The sequence below is a fragment of the Salmo salar genome, chromosome 26, assembly GCF_965601325.2.
Source record: "Salmo salar chromosome 26, fSalSal1, whole genome shotgun sequence".
NCBI classification, from domain to species: Eukaryota; Metazoa; Chordata; class Actinopteri; order Salmoniformes; family Salmonidae; genus Salmo; species Salmo salar.
In genome coordinates this window covers 35,739,228-35,755,612 of record NC_138316.1, presented here as the reverse complement: position 1 = coordinate 35,755,612, position 16,385 = coordinate 35,739,228, and the positions used below count along the sequence as shown (strand labels likewise).

The 16,385-nt window shown below is 43.3% G+C and overlaps 1 protein-coding gene across 1 annotated transcript in view; it reads left to right on the top strand.

Moving 5' to 3' along the window:
- The first annotated feature begins 8,010 nt into the window (after positions 1 to 8,010).
- Positions 8,011 to 16,385, top strand: part of ankdd1a (ankyrin repeat and death domain containing 1A) — a 103,420-nt gene continuing 95,045 nt past the window's right edge. Inside the window, exons 1-2 of the mRNA XM_045708863.2 lie at positions 8,011 to 8,167; positions 12,018 to 12,121. Coding sequence (XP_045564819.1) covers positions 8,134 to 8,167; positions 12,018 to 12,121 — 138 coding nt within the window. The 5' untranslated portion in view covers positions 8,011 to 8,133. The remainder of the gene's footprint in view (positions 8,168 to 12,017; positions 12,122 to 16,385) is intronic.

The window sequence follows — 16,385 nt, the reverse complement described above, 5'->3', positions numbered from 1 at the left end:
CAGAAAAAGTTTGTGAATTTAGAGAAAGAAATTACACTTACTGTCCCAAAATTACCCCAAAATTACCCATATCGTTCAATATGTGACTGACTGGTCATAAGACTACATGGGCTTGTGGTTTAGTTACCGAGAAGGAGAGGGATGTGTGTGTGAGTGTGTGTGTGTGTGTGTGTGTGTGTGTGTGTGTGTGTGTGTGTGTGTGTGTTGTGTGTGTGTGTGTGTGTGTGTGTGTGTGTGTGTGTGTGTGTGTGTGTGTGTGTGTGTGTGTGTGTGTGTGTGTGTGTGTGTTATTTATAAACCAAACACTCTTGCAGAAACTCAATCTACTCTGTACAAATGAATCTCACAGCAAAACAAAAATTATGAGGTGAACATTTAATGTGTTGGTTAATAAGGCCAACTTGTTTATTATTTTTCCTATAATTTCTCACAGTGTGTGGTGGTGGGGAGATTTTATTATTGGACCCTGTATCTGCTTAGTTCCCATAGCAACAGTGTGCATTGGCCAACACCCATAACAGAACTACTGTCTGTCTGACTAGGACTGAACACTGCTCATCTGTGTGACAGAAGGGAGCAAACTGTGAATACCTCTCACATCGCTTACAAGACGTAGGTGTTTCATCAGAAAACTCAATATTGTTAGTCATTTCAGCTCCAATTTACTGTACTGTCACGCCTACCTCATGGCCATAAAAACTAATTCACACTATTTGACCAAAACTGACTTGCAGTGAAAGGGGAATGAGCATGGGGAACTCTTACAGGGACCCCTTGTGGTTGATATTAACAGTACACAGAGGACATACAAGAGACTTGTTAGGGGATGTTGGGTGCCAAACACATATCTCTATAATGATGTGATTGCAGACCTTGGTTACACACCATCACACAGGCTCCCTACAGTACAGAGACCTTGGTTCAACACCATCACACAGGCTCCCTACAGTACAGAGACCTTGGTTCAACACCATCACACAGGCTCCCTACAGTACAGAGACCTTGGTTCAACACCATCACACAGGCTCCCTACAGTACAGAGACCTTGGTTCAACACCATCACACAGGCTCCCTACAGTACAGAGACCTTGGTTCAACACCATCACACAGGCTCCCTACAGTACAGAGACCTTGGTTCAACACCATCACACAGGCTCCCTACAGTACAGAGACCTTGGTTCAACACCATCACACAGGCTCCCTACAGTACAGAGACCTTGGTTCAACACCATCACACAGGCTCCCTACAGTACAGAGACCTTGGTTCAACACCATCACACAGGCTCCCTACAGTACAGAGACCTTGGTTAATGGAGTGAGACTCTATAAGAAAGCTTGCTATGACCTCCAACGAACCATCAAACAGGCAAAGCGTCAATACAGGACTAAGATGGAATCGTACTACACCGGCTCCGACGTTCATCGGATGTGGCAGGGCTTGCAAACTGTTACAGACTACAAAGGGAAACACAGCCGCGAGCTGCCTAGTGACACGAGCTTACCAGATGTGCTAAATTACCTCTATGCGCGCTTCGAGGCAAGCAACACCGAAAAAAATGCATGAGAGCACCAGCTGTTCCGGAAAACTGTGTGATCGCGCTCGCCGCAGCCGATGTGAGTAAGACCTTTAAACAGGTCCAAATTCCTAGTCCGCAGGGCCAGATGGATTACCAGCATGTCCCTGATTGAGTCTGTAATACCAACATGTTTCAAGCAGACCACCATAGTGCCTGTGCCCAAGAACACTAAGGTAACCTGCCTAAATGACTACCGACCGGTAGCACTCACGTCCGTAGCCATGAAGTGCTTTGAAAGATTGGTAATGGCTCACATCAACACCATTATCCCAGAAACCCTAGACCCACTCCAATTTACACACCACCCCAACAGATCCACAGATGATGCAATCTCTATTGCACTCCACAATGTCCTTTCCCACCTGGACAAAAGAAACACCTATGTGAGAATGCTACTCATTGACTACAGCTCAGGGCTTCAACACCATAGTGTCCTCAAAGCTCATCACTAAGCTAAGGAACCTGGGACTAAACACATCCCTCTGCAACTGGATCCTGGACTTCCTGACGGACCGCCCCCAGGTGGTAAGGGAAGGTAACAACCCATCTGCCATGCTGATCCTCAACACGGGGGCCCCTCAGCGGTGCGTGCTCAGTCCCCTCCTGTACTCCCTGTTCACTCATGACTGCACGGCCAGGCATGACTCCAACACCATCATTAAGTTTGCCGATGACACAACAGTGGTAGGCCTGATCACCGACAACGACAAGACAGCCTATAGGGAGGAAGTCACAGACCTGGCCGGGTGGTGCCAGAATAACAACCTATCCCTCAACGTAACCAAGACTAAGGAGATGATTGTGTACTACAGGAAAAGGAGAACCGAGCACGCCCCCATTCTCATCGACGGGGCTGTAGTGGAGCAGGTTGAGAGCTTCAAGTTCCTTGGTGTCCACATCACCAACAAACTAACATGATCCAAGCACACCAAGACAGTCGTGAAGAGGGCACGACAAAACCTCAGGAAACTAAAAAGATTTGGCATGAGTCCTGAGATCCTCAAAAGGTTCTACAGCTGCACCATCGAGAGCATCCTGACTGGTTGCATCACGGCCTGGTATGGCAACTGCTCGGCCTCCGACCGCAAGGCACTACAGAGGGTAGTGCGTACGGCCCAGTACATCACTGGGGCCAAGCTTCCTGCCATCCAGGACCTCTATACCAGGCGATGTCAGGGGAAGGCCTTAAAAATTACCAAAGACTCCAGGCACCCTAGTCTGACTGTTCTCTCTGCTACCACACGTCAAGCGATATCAGAGCGCCAAGTCTAGGTCCAAAGGCTTCCTAACAGCTTCTATCCCAAAGCCATAAGACTCCTGAACAGCTAACCAAATGGCTACCCAGACTATTTGCATTGACCCCCCCCCCCATTTTTATGCTGCTACTACTCTCTGTTTAGTATATCTATGCGTAGTCACTTTACCTCTACCTACATGTACCCTCAATTACCTCGACTAACCTGTGCCCCCGCACATTGGCTCTGTACCGGTAACCCCTGTATATAGCCTCCACATTGACTCTGTACCGGTACCCCCTGTATATAGCCTCCACATTGACTCTGTACCGGTACCCCCTGTATATAGACTCCACATTGACTCTGTACCGGTACCCCCTGTACATAGCCTCCACATTGACTTCTTACCCGGTACCCCCTGTATATAGCCTCCACATTGACTCTGTACCGGTACCCCCTGTATATAGCCTCCACATTGACTCTGTACCGGTACCCACTGTATATAGCCTCCACATTGACTCTGTACCAGTACCCACTGTATATAGCTTCCACATTGACTCTGTACCGGTACCCCTTGTATATAGCCTCCACATTGACTCTGTACCGGTACCCCCTGTATATAGCCTCCGTATTGACTCTGTACCGGTACCCCCTGTATATAGCCTCCACATTGACTCTGTACCGGTACCCCCTGTATATAGCCTCCGTATTGACTCTGTACCAGTACCCCCTGTATATAGACTCCACATTGACTCTGTACCGGTACCCCCTGTATATAGCCTCCGTATTGACTCTGTACCGGTACCCCCTGTATATAGCCTCCACATTGACTCTGTACCGGTACCCCCTGTATATAGCCTCCGTATTGACTCTGTACCGGTACCCCCTGTATATAGCCTCCACATTGACTCTGTACCGGTACCCCCTGTATATAGCTTCCACATTGACTCTGTACCGGTACCCCCTGTATATAGCCTCCGTATTGACTCTGTACCGGTACCCCCTGTATATAGCCTCCGTATTGACTCTGTACCGGTACCCCCTGTATATAGCCTCCGTATTGACTCTGTACCGGTACCCCCTGTATATAGCCTCCACATTGACTCTGTACCGGTACCCCCTGTATATAGCCTCCACATTGACTCTGTACCGGTACCCCCTGTATATAGCCTCCGTATTGACTCTGTACCGGTACCCCCTGTATATAGCCTCCACATTGACTCTGTACCGGTACCCCCTGTATATAGCCTCCGTATTGACTCTGTACCGGTACCCCCTGTATATAGCCTCCGTATTGACTCTGTACCGGTACCCCCTGTATATAGCCTCCACATTGACTCTGTACCGGTACCCCCTGTATATAGCCTCCACATTGACTCTGTACCGGTACCCCCTGTATATAGCCTCCACATTGACTCTGTACCGGTACCCCCTGTACATAGCCTCTTTACTTTCTATTTTCTTCTTTATTTATTTTTATTATTTTTATTGTTTACTTCAGTTTATACTTTCTTAAAACTTTTTTTTCTTAAAACTGCATTGCTGGTTAAGGGCTTGTAAGTAAGCATTCAGCGCGTGTGACAAATAACATTTAATTTGATTTGATTTGACCACACAGGCTCCCTACAGTACAGAGACTTTGGCAGCTTGTGCGCCATCATGCTCCCTATGAAATCTCCTCTGATGGGCTCTCTGTCATACAGAAGTGGTTCAGTCTCCGACCGACTGAACCAAATGTCCCTCTAGCAAAAAAACAGGCTTTAAAGGGATAGTTCATGCAAATTACAAAATTACACATTGGTTTTCTTACCCTTTAAGCAGTCTATGGACAATGTATTAAATAATGACAGGAATACATGCTTTTTCTTTACCTGGCCAGAGTTTCAAAATGCTAACTTTTTAGCATTTGTGGCACATTCTAATGCAATTCAATGTTATCGATATCAGCATTTTAATTTGGGTGAACTATCCCTTTAACCTAATTCAAATAGAGCCTTGATCCACCAGTGGATCCTGATCACTCAGCTGTATTGGCTAGTGTAGAAATCTCTTCAGTTCCAGATCAAATGAAATGTTATGTTTTGATGTAGGCCTACAGAATGCAAAACACACTTTCACCAACATACCTCACTTTATTGATACCTATCAAGTAATCTACGGATTCTGAGAGTCAGGGACCAAAATATGGGTTTGTTTACCGACCTTAAGCTTAGGCTATAATTTTTTGACTGCAAAATAAGTTTCAAAGTTTCAACGTTTATTCGCCATGTGCACAGGATACAACAGGTGTAAAACAATACAGTAACATTCTTACCTTGAGAGCTCTTTCCCAACAACACAGTGATAATAATAATTATAACAATAATAATTAATAATAATAATAATTATTATTATTATAATAACAATAATAATAGAAAATATAATATATAGAGTACCAGTCAAAAATTCTGGACACACCTACTCATTCCAGGGTTTTACTTTATTTTTAATATTTTCTGCTTTGGAGAATAATAGTGAAGACATCAAAACTATGAAATAACACATATGGAATTATGTAGTAATCAAAAAAGTGTTAAACAAATCAAAATATATTTTATATTTGAGATTCTTCAAAGTAGCCACCCTTTGCCTTGATGACAGCTTTGCATACTCTTGGCATTCTCTCAACCAGCTTCATCTCAAATGCTTTTCCAACAGTCTTGAAGGAGTTCCCACATATGCTGAGCACTTGTTAGCTGCTTTTCCTTCACTCTGCGGTCCAACTCATCCCAAACCACCTCAATTGGGTTGAGGTCAGGTGATTGTGGAGACAAGGTCATCTGATGCAGCACTCCATCACTCTCCTTCTTGGTCAAATAGCCCTTACACAGCCTGGAGGTGTGTTGGGTCATTGTCCTGTTGAATAACAGATGATAGTCCCACTAAGCGCAACCCAGATGGGATGGCGTATCGCTACAGAATGCTGTGGTAGCCATGCTGGTTAAGTGTGCCTTGAATTCTAAATAAATCACAGACCGTCACCAGAAAAGCACCCCCACACCATCACACCTCCTCCTCCATGCTTCACGGTGGGAATCACACATGCGGCGATCCTCCGTTCACCTACTCTGCATCTCACAAAGACACAGCGGTTGGAACCAAAAATCTTAAATTTGGACTCATCAGACCAAGGACAGATTTCCACCGGTCTAATGTCCATTGCTCATGTTTCTTGGCCAAGCAAGTATTTTCTTATTATTGGTGTCCTTTAGTAGTGGTTTCTTTGCAGCAATTCGACCATGAAGGCCTGATTCATGCAGTCTCATCTGAACAGTTGATGTTGAGATGTGTCTGTTACTTGAACTCTGTGAAGCATTTATTTGGGCTGCAATCTGAGGCTGGTAACTATAATGTACTTATCCTCTGCAGCAGAGGTAACTCTGGGTCTTCTTTTCCTGTGGCGGTCCTCATGAGAGACAGTTCATCATAGCGCTTGATGGTTTTTGTGACTGCACTTGAAGAAAGTTTAAAAGTTCTTCAAATTTTCCAGATTGATTAACCTTAATGTCTTAAAGTAATGATGGAATGTCATTTCTCTTTGCTTATTTGAGCTGTTCCTGCCATAATATTTTTTTATATTTTTGGATTTTACCTTTATTTAACTAGGCAAGTCAGTTAAGAACAAATTCTTATTTTCAATGACAGCCTAGGAACAGTGGGTTAACTGCCTTGTTCAGGGGCAGAACGACACACACCTGTTTGTTAAAATTCATTCCAGGTGACTACCTTGTGAAGCTGATTGAAAGAGTGCCAAGAGTGTGCAAAGTTGTCATCAAGGCAAAGGGTGGCTACTTTGAAGAATCAAATGTTTAACACTTGTTTGGTTACTAAATGATTCCATATGTGTTATTTCATAGTTTAGATGTCTTCACTACTATTCTACAATGTAGAAAATATTTAAAAAATGAAGAAAAACCCTGGAATGAGTAGCTGTGTCCAAACTTTTGACTGGTACTGTATATAAACATTATAATACAAAAACACAGTCTTGGGAAGCACAAATAAAACATCACAAATCACCCAGAAAACAGTTACATTCTTCCGCAAATAAGTCCCCAATCAATACTTTAAATTTGCCCTAATGGCACCAGAACATCAAGATGAAATGTTCCAGCGATAGGGTGCATTAAAACTGAAAGCAGATTTACCTAACTCATTGTAGACCCTAGGAACCTCAACAGTTAACCAATCCTGTGAACTGGTTAGGCAACTCAGGTGTCTATACTTCAACACTAAAGTTAGATGAGATGATACAGGATGCAGCAATGAGTATCAAAACTGTCACCTGTAATAAAATGAAGGGCACTATGGTAGATGGCATCTAAAGGTTTAAGACTAGTAGCAGCTGATAAATAACATCACCATAATCAAGAACAGATCGATACGATGGGAGTTAAGAAACATGAGAATGCAAGTATAGTGTGATAAGAGATTCATACTGGCTACTTAAAAATGCAGATACCTAAATCGTAAGGAATTGCTTAGAGAGGTCTCCCTCTTGTGGAATACATGATGACTGGCAAAGATTTTTCTTTCGTTTAAGTATTGTCAGCTATGAGCAAACAGTCTGGGGTTTCTTATTGACTGTTCTCTCTCTGTCGCCCAATGGATGCAGAAGGCAGAGATGTGTTTGCCATAAGATGAGAGAGTAGATTTCCCAAGAAATGTGATTGTGTCAGCTATGAGCAAACAGTCCGGGGTTTCAACATTTTTTCACAATTAAATTATATTCGGTAACATTTTCTATGAAGTACCTACCTATAATGCTTTACCATAACATACTTTATGTGTTAAGACACTGACTATAAGCGTCCATAACCACTCATAAGTGGTTATTAAAGTCTGTATGATGTTTTATAGATCATGCGCTATAATGACTTGTAAGAATATATACTGCGTAATAAATAACAGCCAAGCTGGTTTAAAACACCAAAAATATATTTATTAGGCTACACACATTAGGGGCCATAATACAGTATTATAAGGCTTTATGTGAGGCAGAAAGCCTAGTTTACATCTATGCGCAGCATTACAGGCTAAATATTATTGCGATCTGAGATGATAGACCGTTCCAGTTATTCTCTCTCAGATCTAAATGATAGGCAATGAATGTGGGCAGGTCCCTCTACGCTCAACACTCAACACCCGGATGTGTGCGGCACTTCGACTGCATAGTAGAATAGCTGGATCCAGATAATAGACTATTTGATGGGAATCAGATCGCGGATTACGACAAAAAATGAAATCAACTGAATCAGTGCCGTTCTGGAATAACTGACAGAATGGAGGACGATCTGGTTTCAGAGGATGATATTTGTAAGAATGTATAATTATCTCATTACTAACGGAATAGCTGTATGTATTGGTTTTTGTGATGCCTACTCTGCTCATCTGGCCTATAAACTGTACTAGTCTAGGCAGCCTGCCTATAGCAGGTTCTTGAAAGCGCGGACACTGTATCAGAACAGATATAGTCAGAATAATTGATTAATTGATAAGAGCTACCATGAACTGAAGCCAGTTGAAATACTAGACTATGTTATCATGTTGCAACATGATGGTTGTAGGGCTGCATGACAGGGCTCATATGGTTCCTCCTTATAGGATGAAACCATAGCCTATTCCATTTGCATTACTTCTGAAATATGAGTGCTTGACTTGGGCATGAGATCGCTGGAGCTGAGTAACAGCACCTCAAATGTTCTACTGCTGGAGCTCCTGTTCCTCTTCTAGAATATTAGCAGGACCTAGTTTGGGAAACCATGGTCTAGTGGTGAGGTGTTTAGCTGTTGTTTTTTCACTAGTTTATCATTGCACTTATAGGAGGTTGGTGGCACCTTAATTGGGGATAATGACTGGAGCAGAATGGGTGGAATGGTATAAAATACATCCAACACATGGTTTCCATATGTTTGACGCCATTCCATTTACTCCGTTTCAGCCATTATTATGAGCCATCCTCTCCTCAGTAGCCTCCACTGGTGTAGTTAAGTGTAGTTATTATGAGCCATCCTCTCCTCAGTAGCCTCCACTGGTGTAGTTAAGGGTAGTTATTATGAGCCATCCTCTCCTCAGTAGCCTCCACTGGTGTAGTTAAGGGTAGTTATTATGAGCCATCCTCTCCTCAGTAGCCTCCACTGGTGTAGTTAAGGGTAGTTATTATGAGCCATCCTCTCCTCAGTAGCCTCCACTGGTGTAGTTAAGGGTAGTTATTATGAGCCGTCCTCTCCTCAGCAGCCTCCACTGGTGTAGTTAAGTGTAGTTATTATGAGCCATCCTCTCCTCAGCAGCCTCCACTGGTGTAGTTAAGGGTAGTTATTATGAGCCATCCTCTCCTCAGCAGCCTCCACTGGTGTAGTTAAGGGTAGTTATTATGAGCCATCCTCTCCTCAGCAGCCTCCACTGGTGTAGTTAAGGGTAGTTATTATGAGCCGTCCTCTCCTCAGCAGCCTCCACTGGTGTAGTTAAGGGTAGTTATTATGAGCCATCCTCTCCTCAGCAGCCTCCACTGGTGTAGTTAAGGGTAGTTATTATGAGCCGTCCTCTCCTCAGCAGCCTCCACTGGTGTAGTTAAGGGTAGTTATTATGAGCCGTCCTCTCCTCAGCAGCCTCCACTGGTGTAGTTAAGGGTAGTTATTATGAGCCATCCTCTCCTCAGCAGCCTCCACTGGTTGCACTAGTTTTCTGACTTGTAATGCTCAATGTACCGTTTGATGTAGGCCTGACAATGTTGTGCATAGTACAAGCATATAACCTCCAGGATAGACAGATCTAGGTCAGTCTCAACCTGTCTGTCAATGTCTCATAAGAGAAACCAGCGTCTGTAGTCATAAAGAGTCTCAGAGTAAGAGTGCTGATCTAGGACCAGTTCCCCCTGCCCATATAATCATATTAATTGTGATTAAAGGACGAAACTGATCCTAGCACTAAGACGCTTCATGAATACAGTAGGAAGACCACACAGAACAATCATAGTTATCAATATAGAAACAGTTCAGTCGCGCTCAAATGTTTGCCATATCCAGTATGTTGTGTACACAAAGTGAGAATGTAGTGTGAGATTTCTACATCGATGTTTTCCCCAATGTTGATTTAACCGTTAATAAGTTCCTGGGAGGTGAAACGACAGGCAGCTATGGCTCTTTTATTTATTTCACCTTTATTTAACCAGGTAGGCTAGTTGAGAACAAGTTCTCATTTGCAACTGCGACCTGGCCAAGATAAAGCATAGCAGTTCGACACATACAACAACACAGAGTTACACATGGAATAAACAAAACATACAGTCAATAATACAGTAGAACAAAAGAAAACAAAAAGTCTATATACAGTGAGTGCAAATGAGGTAAGTTAAGGGAGTTAAGGCAATAAATAGGCCATGGTGGCGAAGTAATTACAATATAGCAATTAAACACTGGAATGGTAAATGTGCAGAACATGAACGTTCAAGCAGAGATACTGGGGTGCAAAGGAGCAAGATAAATAAATACAGTATGGGGATGAGGTAGATAGATGGGCTGTTTACAGATGAGCTACGTACAGGTGCAGTGATCTGTGAGCTGCTCTGACAGCTGGTGCTTAAAGTTAGTGAGGGAGATATGAGTCTCCAGCTCAGTGATTTTTGCAGTTCGTTCCAGTCATTGGCAGCAGAGAACTGGAAGGAAAGGCAACCAAAGGAGGAATTGGCTTTGGGGGTGACCACAGAGATATACCTGCTGGAGCGCGTGCTACGAGTGGGTGCTGCTATGGTGACCAGTGAGATATACCTGCTGGAGCGCGTGCTACGAGTGGGTGCTGCTATGGTGACCAGTGAGATATACCTGCTGGAGCGCGTGCTACGAGTGGGTGCTGCTATGGTGACCAGTGAGATATACCTGCTGGAGCGCGTGCTACGAGTGGGTGCTGCTATGGTGACCAGTGAGATATACCTGCTGGAGCGCGTGCTACGAGTGGGTGCTGCTATGGTGACCAGTGAGATATACCTGCTGGAGCGCGTGCTACGAGTGGGTGCTGCTATGGTGACCAGTGAGATATACCTGCTGGAGCGCGTGCTACGAGTGGGTGCTGCTATGGTGACCAGTGAGATATACCTGCTGGAGCGCGTGCTACGAGTGGGTGCTGCTATGGTGACCAGTGAGATATACCTGCTGGAGCGCGTGCTACGAGTGGGTGCTGCTATGGTGACCAGTGAGATATACCTGCTGGAGCGCGTGCTACGAGTGGGTGCTGCTATGGTGACCAGTGAGATATACCTGCTGGAGCGCGTGCTACGAGTGGGTGCTGCTATGGTGACCAGTGAGATATACCTGCTGGAGCGCGTGCTACGAGTGGGTGCTGCTATGGTGACCAGTGAGATATACCTGCTGGAGCGCGTGCTACGAGTGGGTGCTGCTATGGTGACCAGTGAGATATACCTGCTGGAGCGTGTGCTACGAGTGGGTGCTGCTATGGTGACCAGTGAGATATACCTGCTGGAGCGTGTGCTACGAGTGGGTGCTGCTATGGTGACCAGTGAGATATACCTGCTGGAGCGCATGCTATGAGTGGGTGCTGCTATGGTGACCAGTGAGATATACCTGCTGGAGCGCGTGCTACGAGTGGGTGCTGCTATGGTGACCAGTGAGATATACCTGCTGGAGCGCGTGCTACGAGTGGGTGCTGCTATGGTGAACCCTGATGCAACAACAGAGAGTCTTTTCTGCACCCCACAAAATTATGGCACTATGGTTGTGTGAATGCTTTTGTGTAGACAAACTGTCCGTTGGATCACAAAATAAATATCATCTGTATCACAACCACTGCTCATATGTGCTTATAACAAGTTATAATGCATTATACCTGCAGGATTTAAGTAAAGTATTAACAGTAGTTTATAGTGAAGGGAACAGGCCTTGTTTATTTTACCTTTATTTAACTACGCAAGTCATTTAAGAACAAATTCTTATTTTCAATGACATCCTAGGAACAGTAGGTTAACTGCTTTGTTCAGGGGAGAATGACAGATTTTTACCTTGTCAGCTCGGGGATTTGATCTTGCAACCTTGCAGTTACTAGTCCAATGCTCTAACCACTAGGCTACCTGCCACCTCCTTGTGAACAGAGATAGAGCCTGATGCTTGTTCCTGTTTCTCCCTTCCTCCTTCCCATGGCCCATGTCTGTCCACAGTGCTCCGGTCGGAGAAGGAATTCCACGATGCAGCCAAGAGGAACGACACAGACAAAATGCGGGAGCTGATGAAGAAAGGAGTGGACATCAAGGCCAAAAACAAAGTGAGTGCATGTACGGGATTGGAGAGCATACACACACATACACACATGAACACACTTACACACAATAGTTTACCACTGTCAATTGAATATGGGATGCTATGCTTGTTTTTCATGATAATGACTATTGTTGTGTTGAAACCTGACTGAAAGTGAGTTCACAAGAACTTCTACTAATTCCACAAAAAACTTCTACTAAGCTATACTAATTCCCATTAGTAAACCACAGTGCAAATACCCAGGAAGGATTTGATCTGACAGAGTCAATGCCAGTCAGTCAGTCAGTGCCACACTGCCACTGCCAACGCTTTAGCAGCTGTAGCTTTGTTCCTGCCGTTTGTGCTTTTAAGAAAAGGAAACCAGCATCTTGTTGTCCCAGGAAAAGGATATGACCCGGATTTCACCTCCCTGTGGTGAAATAACACCCTCCGACTTGTTTCTCTTGGCTAGCATGGCTCAAGGTTTCACCGCTAGGTCGTTAACTGTTTCTCACTCTATGTTCTTGCAAATAAGTTGCATAATAAAAGTGTTTAGGTTTTTTTGCAGTAAAATATAGCATGCAACTTATGTTTTCTTCTCTGTGTCTTGATGAACTGAATTACCCTGCAGGGATCATTAAAGTATGAAGCTGTCTATGTGGTTATATAGTGGGAGTATCTTAACCTAGACTTTACATAACCTTTCATAGCTGTTACTGTATCTGTTCCAGTGGAAAGGGAAAGAGCTTTTGTCTACCTCAAGCTTCTTTATCTGCATGTGCACGTCCACTGCAGATTAACCACCTTTCATACCTACATTACTGTTGTGTTTTATTTCATTCTGATTCTGATTCAGAACACTTTATTGTCCTACATTGGGCGATATGGTTTGTAAAACAACAATATGAAAGAACAGCTACACACTAAAAACACATCAAAAGCATTTCACCATCCCTCCATCTGTTCTGCTGTTGTTACTCTCTCTCCTCTCTATCATGTTGTTTCTCTCTCTCCTCTCTATCATGTTGTTTCTCTCTCCTCTCTATCATGTTGTTTCTCTCTCCTCTCTATCATGTTGTTTCTCTCTCCTCTCTATCATGTTGTTTCTCTCTCCTCTCTATCATGTTGTTTCTCTCTCCTCTCTATCATGTTGTTTCTCTCTCTCCTCTCTATCATGTTGTTTCTCTCTCCTCTCTATCATGTTGTTTCTCTCTCCTCTCTATCATGTTGTTTCTCTCTCCTCTCTATCATGTTGTTTCTCTCTCTCCTCTCTATCATGTTGTTTCTCTCTCCTCTCTATCATGTTGTTTCTCTCTCTCCTCTCTATCATGTTGTTTCTCTCTCTCCTCTCTATCATGTTGTTTCTCTCTCCTCTCTATCATGTTGTTTCTCTCTCTCCTCTCTATCATGTTATTTCTCTCTCCTCTCTATCATGTTGTTTCTCTCTCCTCTCTATCATGTTGTTTCTCTCTCCTCTCTATCATGTTGTTTCTCTCTCTCCTCTCTATCATGTTGTTTCTCTCTCCTCTCTATCATGTTGTTTCTCTCTCCTCTCTATCATGTTGTTACTCTCTCCTCTCTATCATGTTGTTTCTCTCTCCTCTCTATCATGTTGTTTCTCTCTCCTCTCTATCATGTTGTTTCTCTCTCCTCTCTATCATGTTGTTTCTCTCTCTCCTCTCTATCATGTTGTTTCTCTCTCTCCTCTCTATCATGTTGTTTCTCTCTCCTCTCTATCATGTTGTTTCTCTCTCTCCTCTCTATCATGTTGTTTCTCTCTCCTCTCTATCATGTTGTTTCTCTCTCCTCTCTATCATGTTGTTTCTCTCTCCTCTCTATCATGTTGTTTCTCTCTCTCCTCTCTATCATGTTGTTTCTCTCTCCTCTCTATCATGTTGTTTCTCTCTCCTCTCTATCATGTTGTTTCTCTCTCCTCTCTATCATGTTGTTTCTCTCTCTCCTCTCTATCATGTTGTTTCTCTCTCCTCTCTATCATGTTGTTTCTCTCTCCTCTCTATCATGTTGTTTCTCTCTCCTCTCTATCATGTTGTTTCTCTCTCTCCTCTCTATCATGTTGTTTCTCTCTCCTCTCTATCATGTTGTTTCTCTCTCCTCTCTATCATGTTGTTTCTCTCTCCTCTCTATCATGTTGTTTCTCTCTCCTCTCTATCATGTTGTTTCTCTCCTCTCTATCATGTTGTTTCTCTCTCCTCTCTATCATGTTGTTTCTCTCTCCTCTCTATCATGTTGTTTCTCTCCTCTCTATCATGTTGTTTCTCTCTCCTCTCTATCATGTTGTTTCTCTCTCCTCTCTATCATGTTGTTTCTCTCCTCTCTATCATGTTGTTTCTCTCTCCTCTCTATCATGTTGTTTCTCTCTCCTCTCTATCATGTTGTTTCTCTCCTCTCTATCATGTTGTTTCTCTCTCTCCTCTCTATCATGTTGTTTCTCTCTCCTCTCTATCATGTTGTTTCTCTCTCCTCTCTATCATGTTGTTTCTCTCTCCTCTCTATCATGTTGTTTCCTCTCCTCTCTATCATGTTGTTTCTCTCTCCTCTCTATCATGTTGTTTCTCTCCTCTCTATCATGTTGTTTCTCTCTCCTCTCTATCATGTTGTTTCTCTCTCCTCTCTATCATGTTGTTTCTCTCCTCTCTATCATGTTGTTTCTCTCTCCTCTCTATCATGTTGTTTCTCTCTCCTCTCTATCATGTTGTTTCTCTCTCCTCTCTATCATGTTGTTTCTCTCTCCTCTCTATCATGTTGTTTCTCTCTCCTCTCTATCATGTTGTTCTCTCTCTCCTCTCTATCATGTTGTTTCTCTCTCCTCTCTATCATGTTGTTTCTCTCTCTCCTCTCTATCATGTTGTTCTCTCTCTCCTCTCTATCATGTTGTTTCTCTCTCCTCTCTATCATGTTGTTTCTCTCTCCTCTCTATCATGTTGTTTCTCTCTCCTCTCTATCATGTTGTTTCTCTCTCCTCTCTATCATGTTGTTTCTCTCTCCTCTCTATCATGTTGTTTCTCTCTCCTCTCTATCATGTTGTTTCTCTCTCCTCTCTATCATGTTGTTTCTCTCTCTCCTCTCTATCATGTTGTTTCTCTCCTCTCTATCATGTTGTTTCTCTCTCCTCTCTATCATGTTGTTTCTCTCTCCTCTCTATCATGTTGTTTCTCTCCTCTCTATCATGTTGTTTCTCTCTCCTCTCTATCATGTTGTTTCTCTCTCCTCTCTATCATGTTGTTTCTCTCTCCTCTCTATCATGTTGTTTCTCTCTCTCCTCTCTATCATGTTGTTTCTCTCTCCTCTCTATCATGTTGTTTCTCTCTCCTCTCTATCATGTTGTTTCTCTCTCCTCTCTATCATGTTGTTTCTCTCTCTCCTCTCTATCATGTTGTTTCTCTCTCTCCTCTCTATCATGTTGTTTCTCTCTCCTCTCTATCATGTTGTTTCTCTCTCCTCTCTATCATGTTGTTTCTCTCTCCTCTCTATCATGTTGTTTCTCTCTCCTCTCTATCATGTTGTTTCTCTCTCTCCTCTCTATCATGTTGTTTCTCTCTCTCCTCTCTATCATGTTGTTTCTCTCTCCTCTCTATCATGTTGTTTCTCTCTCCTCTCTATCATGTTGTTTCTCTCTCTCCTCTCTATCATGTTGTTTCTCTCTCCTCTCTATCATGTTGTTTCTCTCTCCTCTCTATCATGTTGTTTCTCTCTCCTCTCTATCATGTTGTTTCTCTCTCCTCTCTATCATGTTGTTTCTCTCTCCTCTCTATCATGTTGTTTCTCTCTCCTCTCTATCATGTTGTTTCTCTCTCCTCTCTATCATGTTGTTTCTCTCTCTCCTCTCTATCATGTTGTTTCTCTCTCCTCTCTATCATGTTGTTTCTCTCTCCTCTCTATCATGTTGTTTCTCTCTCCTCTCTATCATGTTGTTTCTCTCTCCTCTCTATCATGTTGTTTCTCTCTCCTCTCTATCATGTTGTTTCTCTCTCCTCTCTATCATGTTGTTTCTCTCTCTCCTCTCTATCATGTTGTTTCTCTCTCCTCTCTATCATGTTGTTTCTCTCTCTCCTCTCTATCATGTTGTTTCTCTCTCCTCTCTATCATGTTGTTTCTCTCTCCTCTCTATCATGTTGTTTCTCTCTCTCCTCTCTATCATGTTGTTTCTCTCTCTCCTCTCTATCATGTTGTTTCTCTCTCTCCTCTCTATCATGTTGTTTCTCTCTCTCCTCTCTATCATGTTGTTTCTCTCTCCTCTCTATCATGTTGTTTCTCTCTCTCCTCTCTAT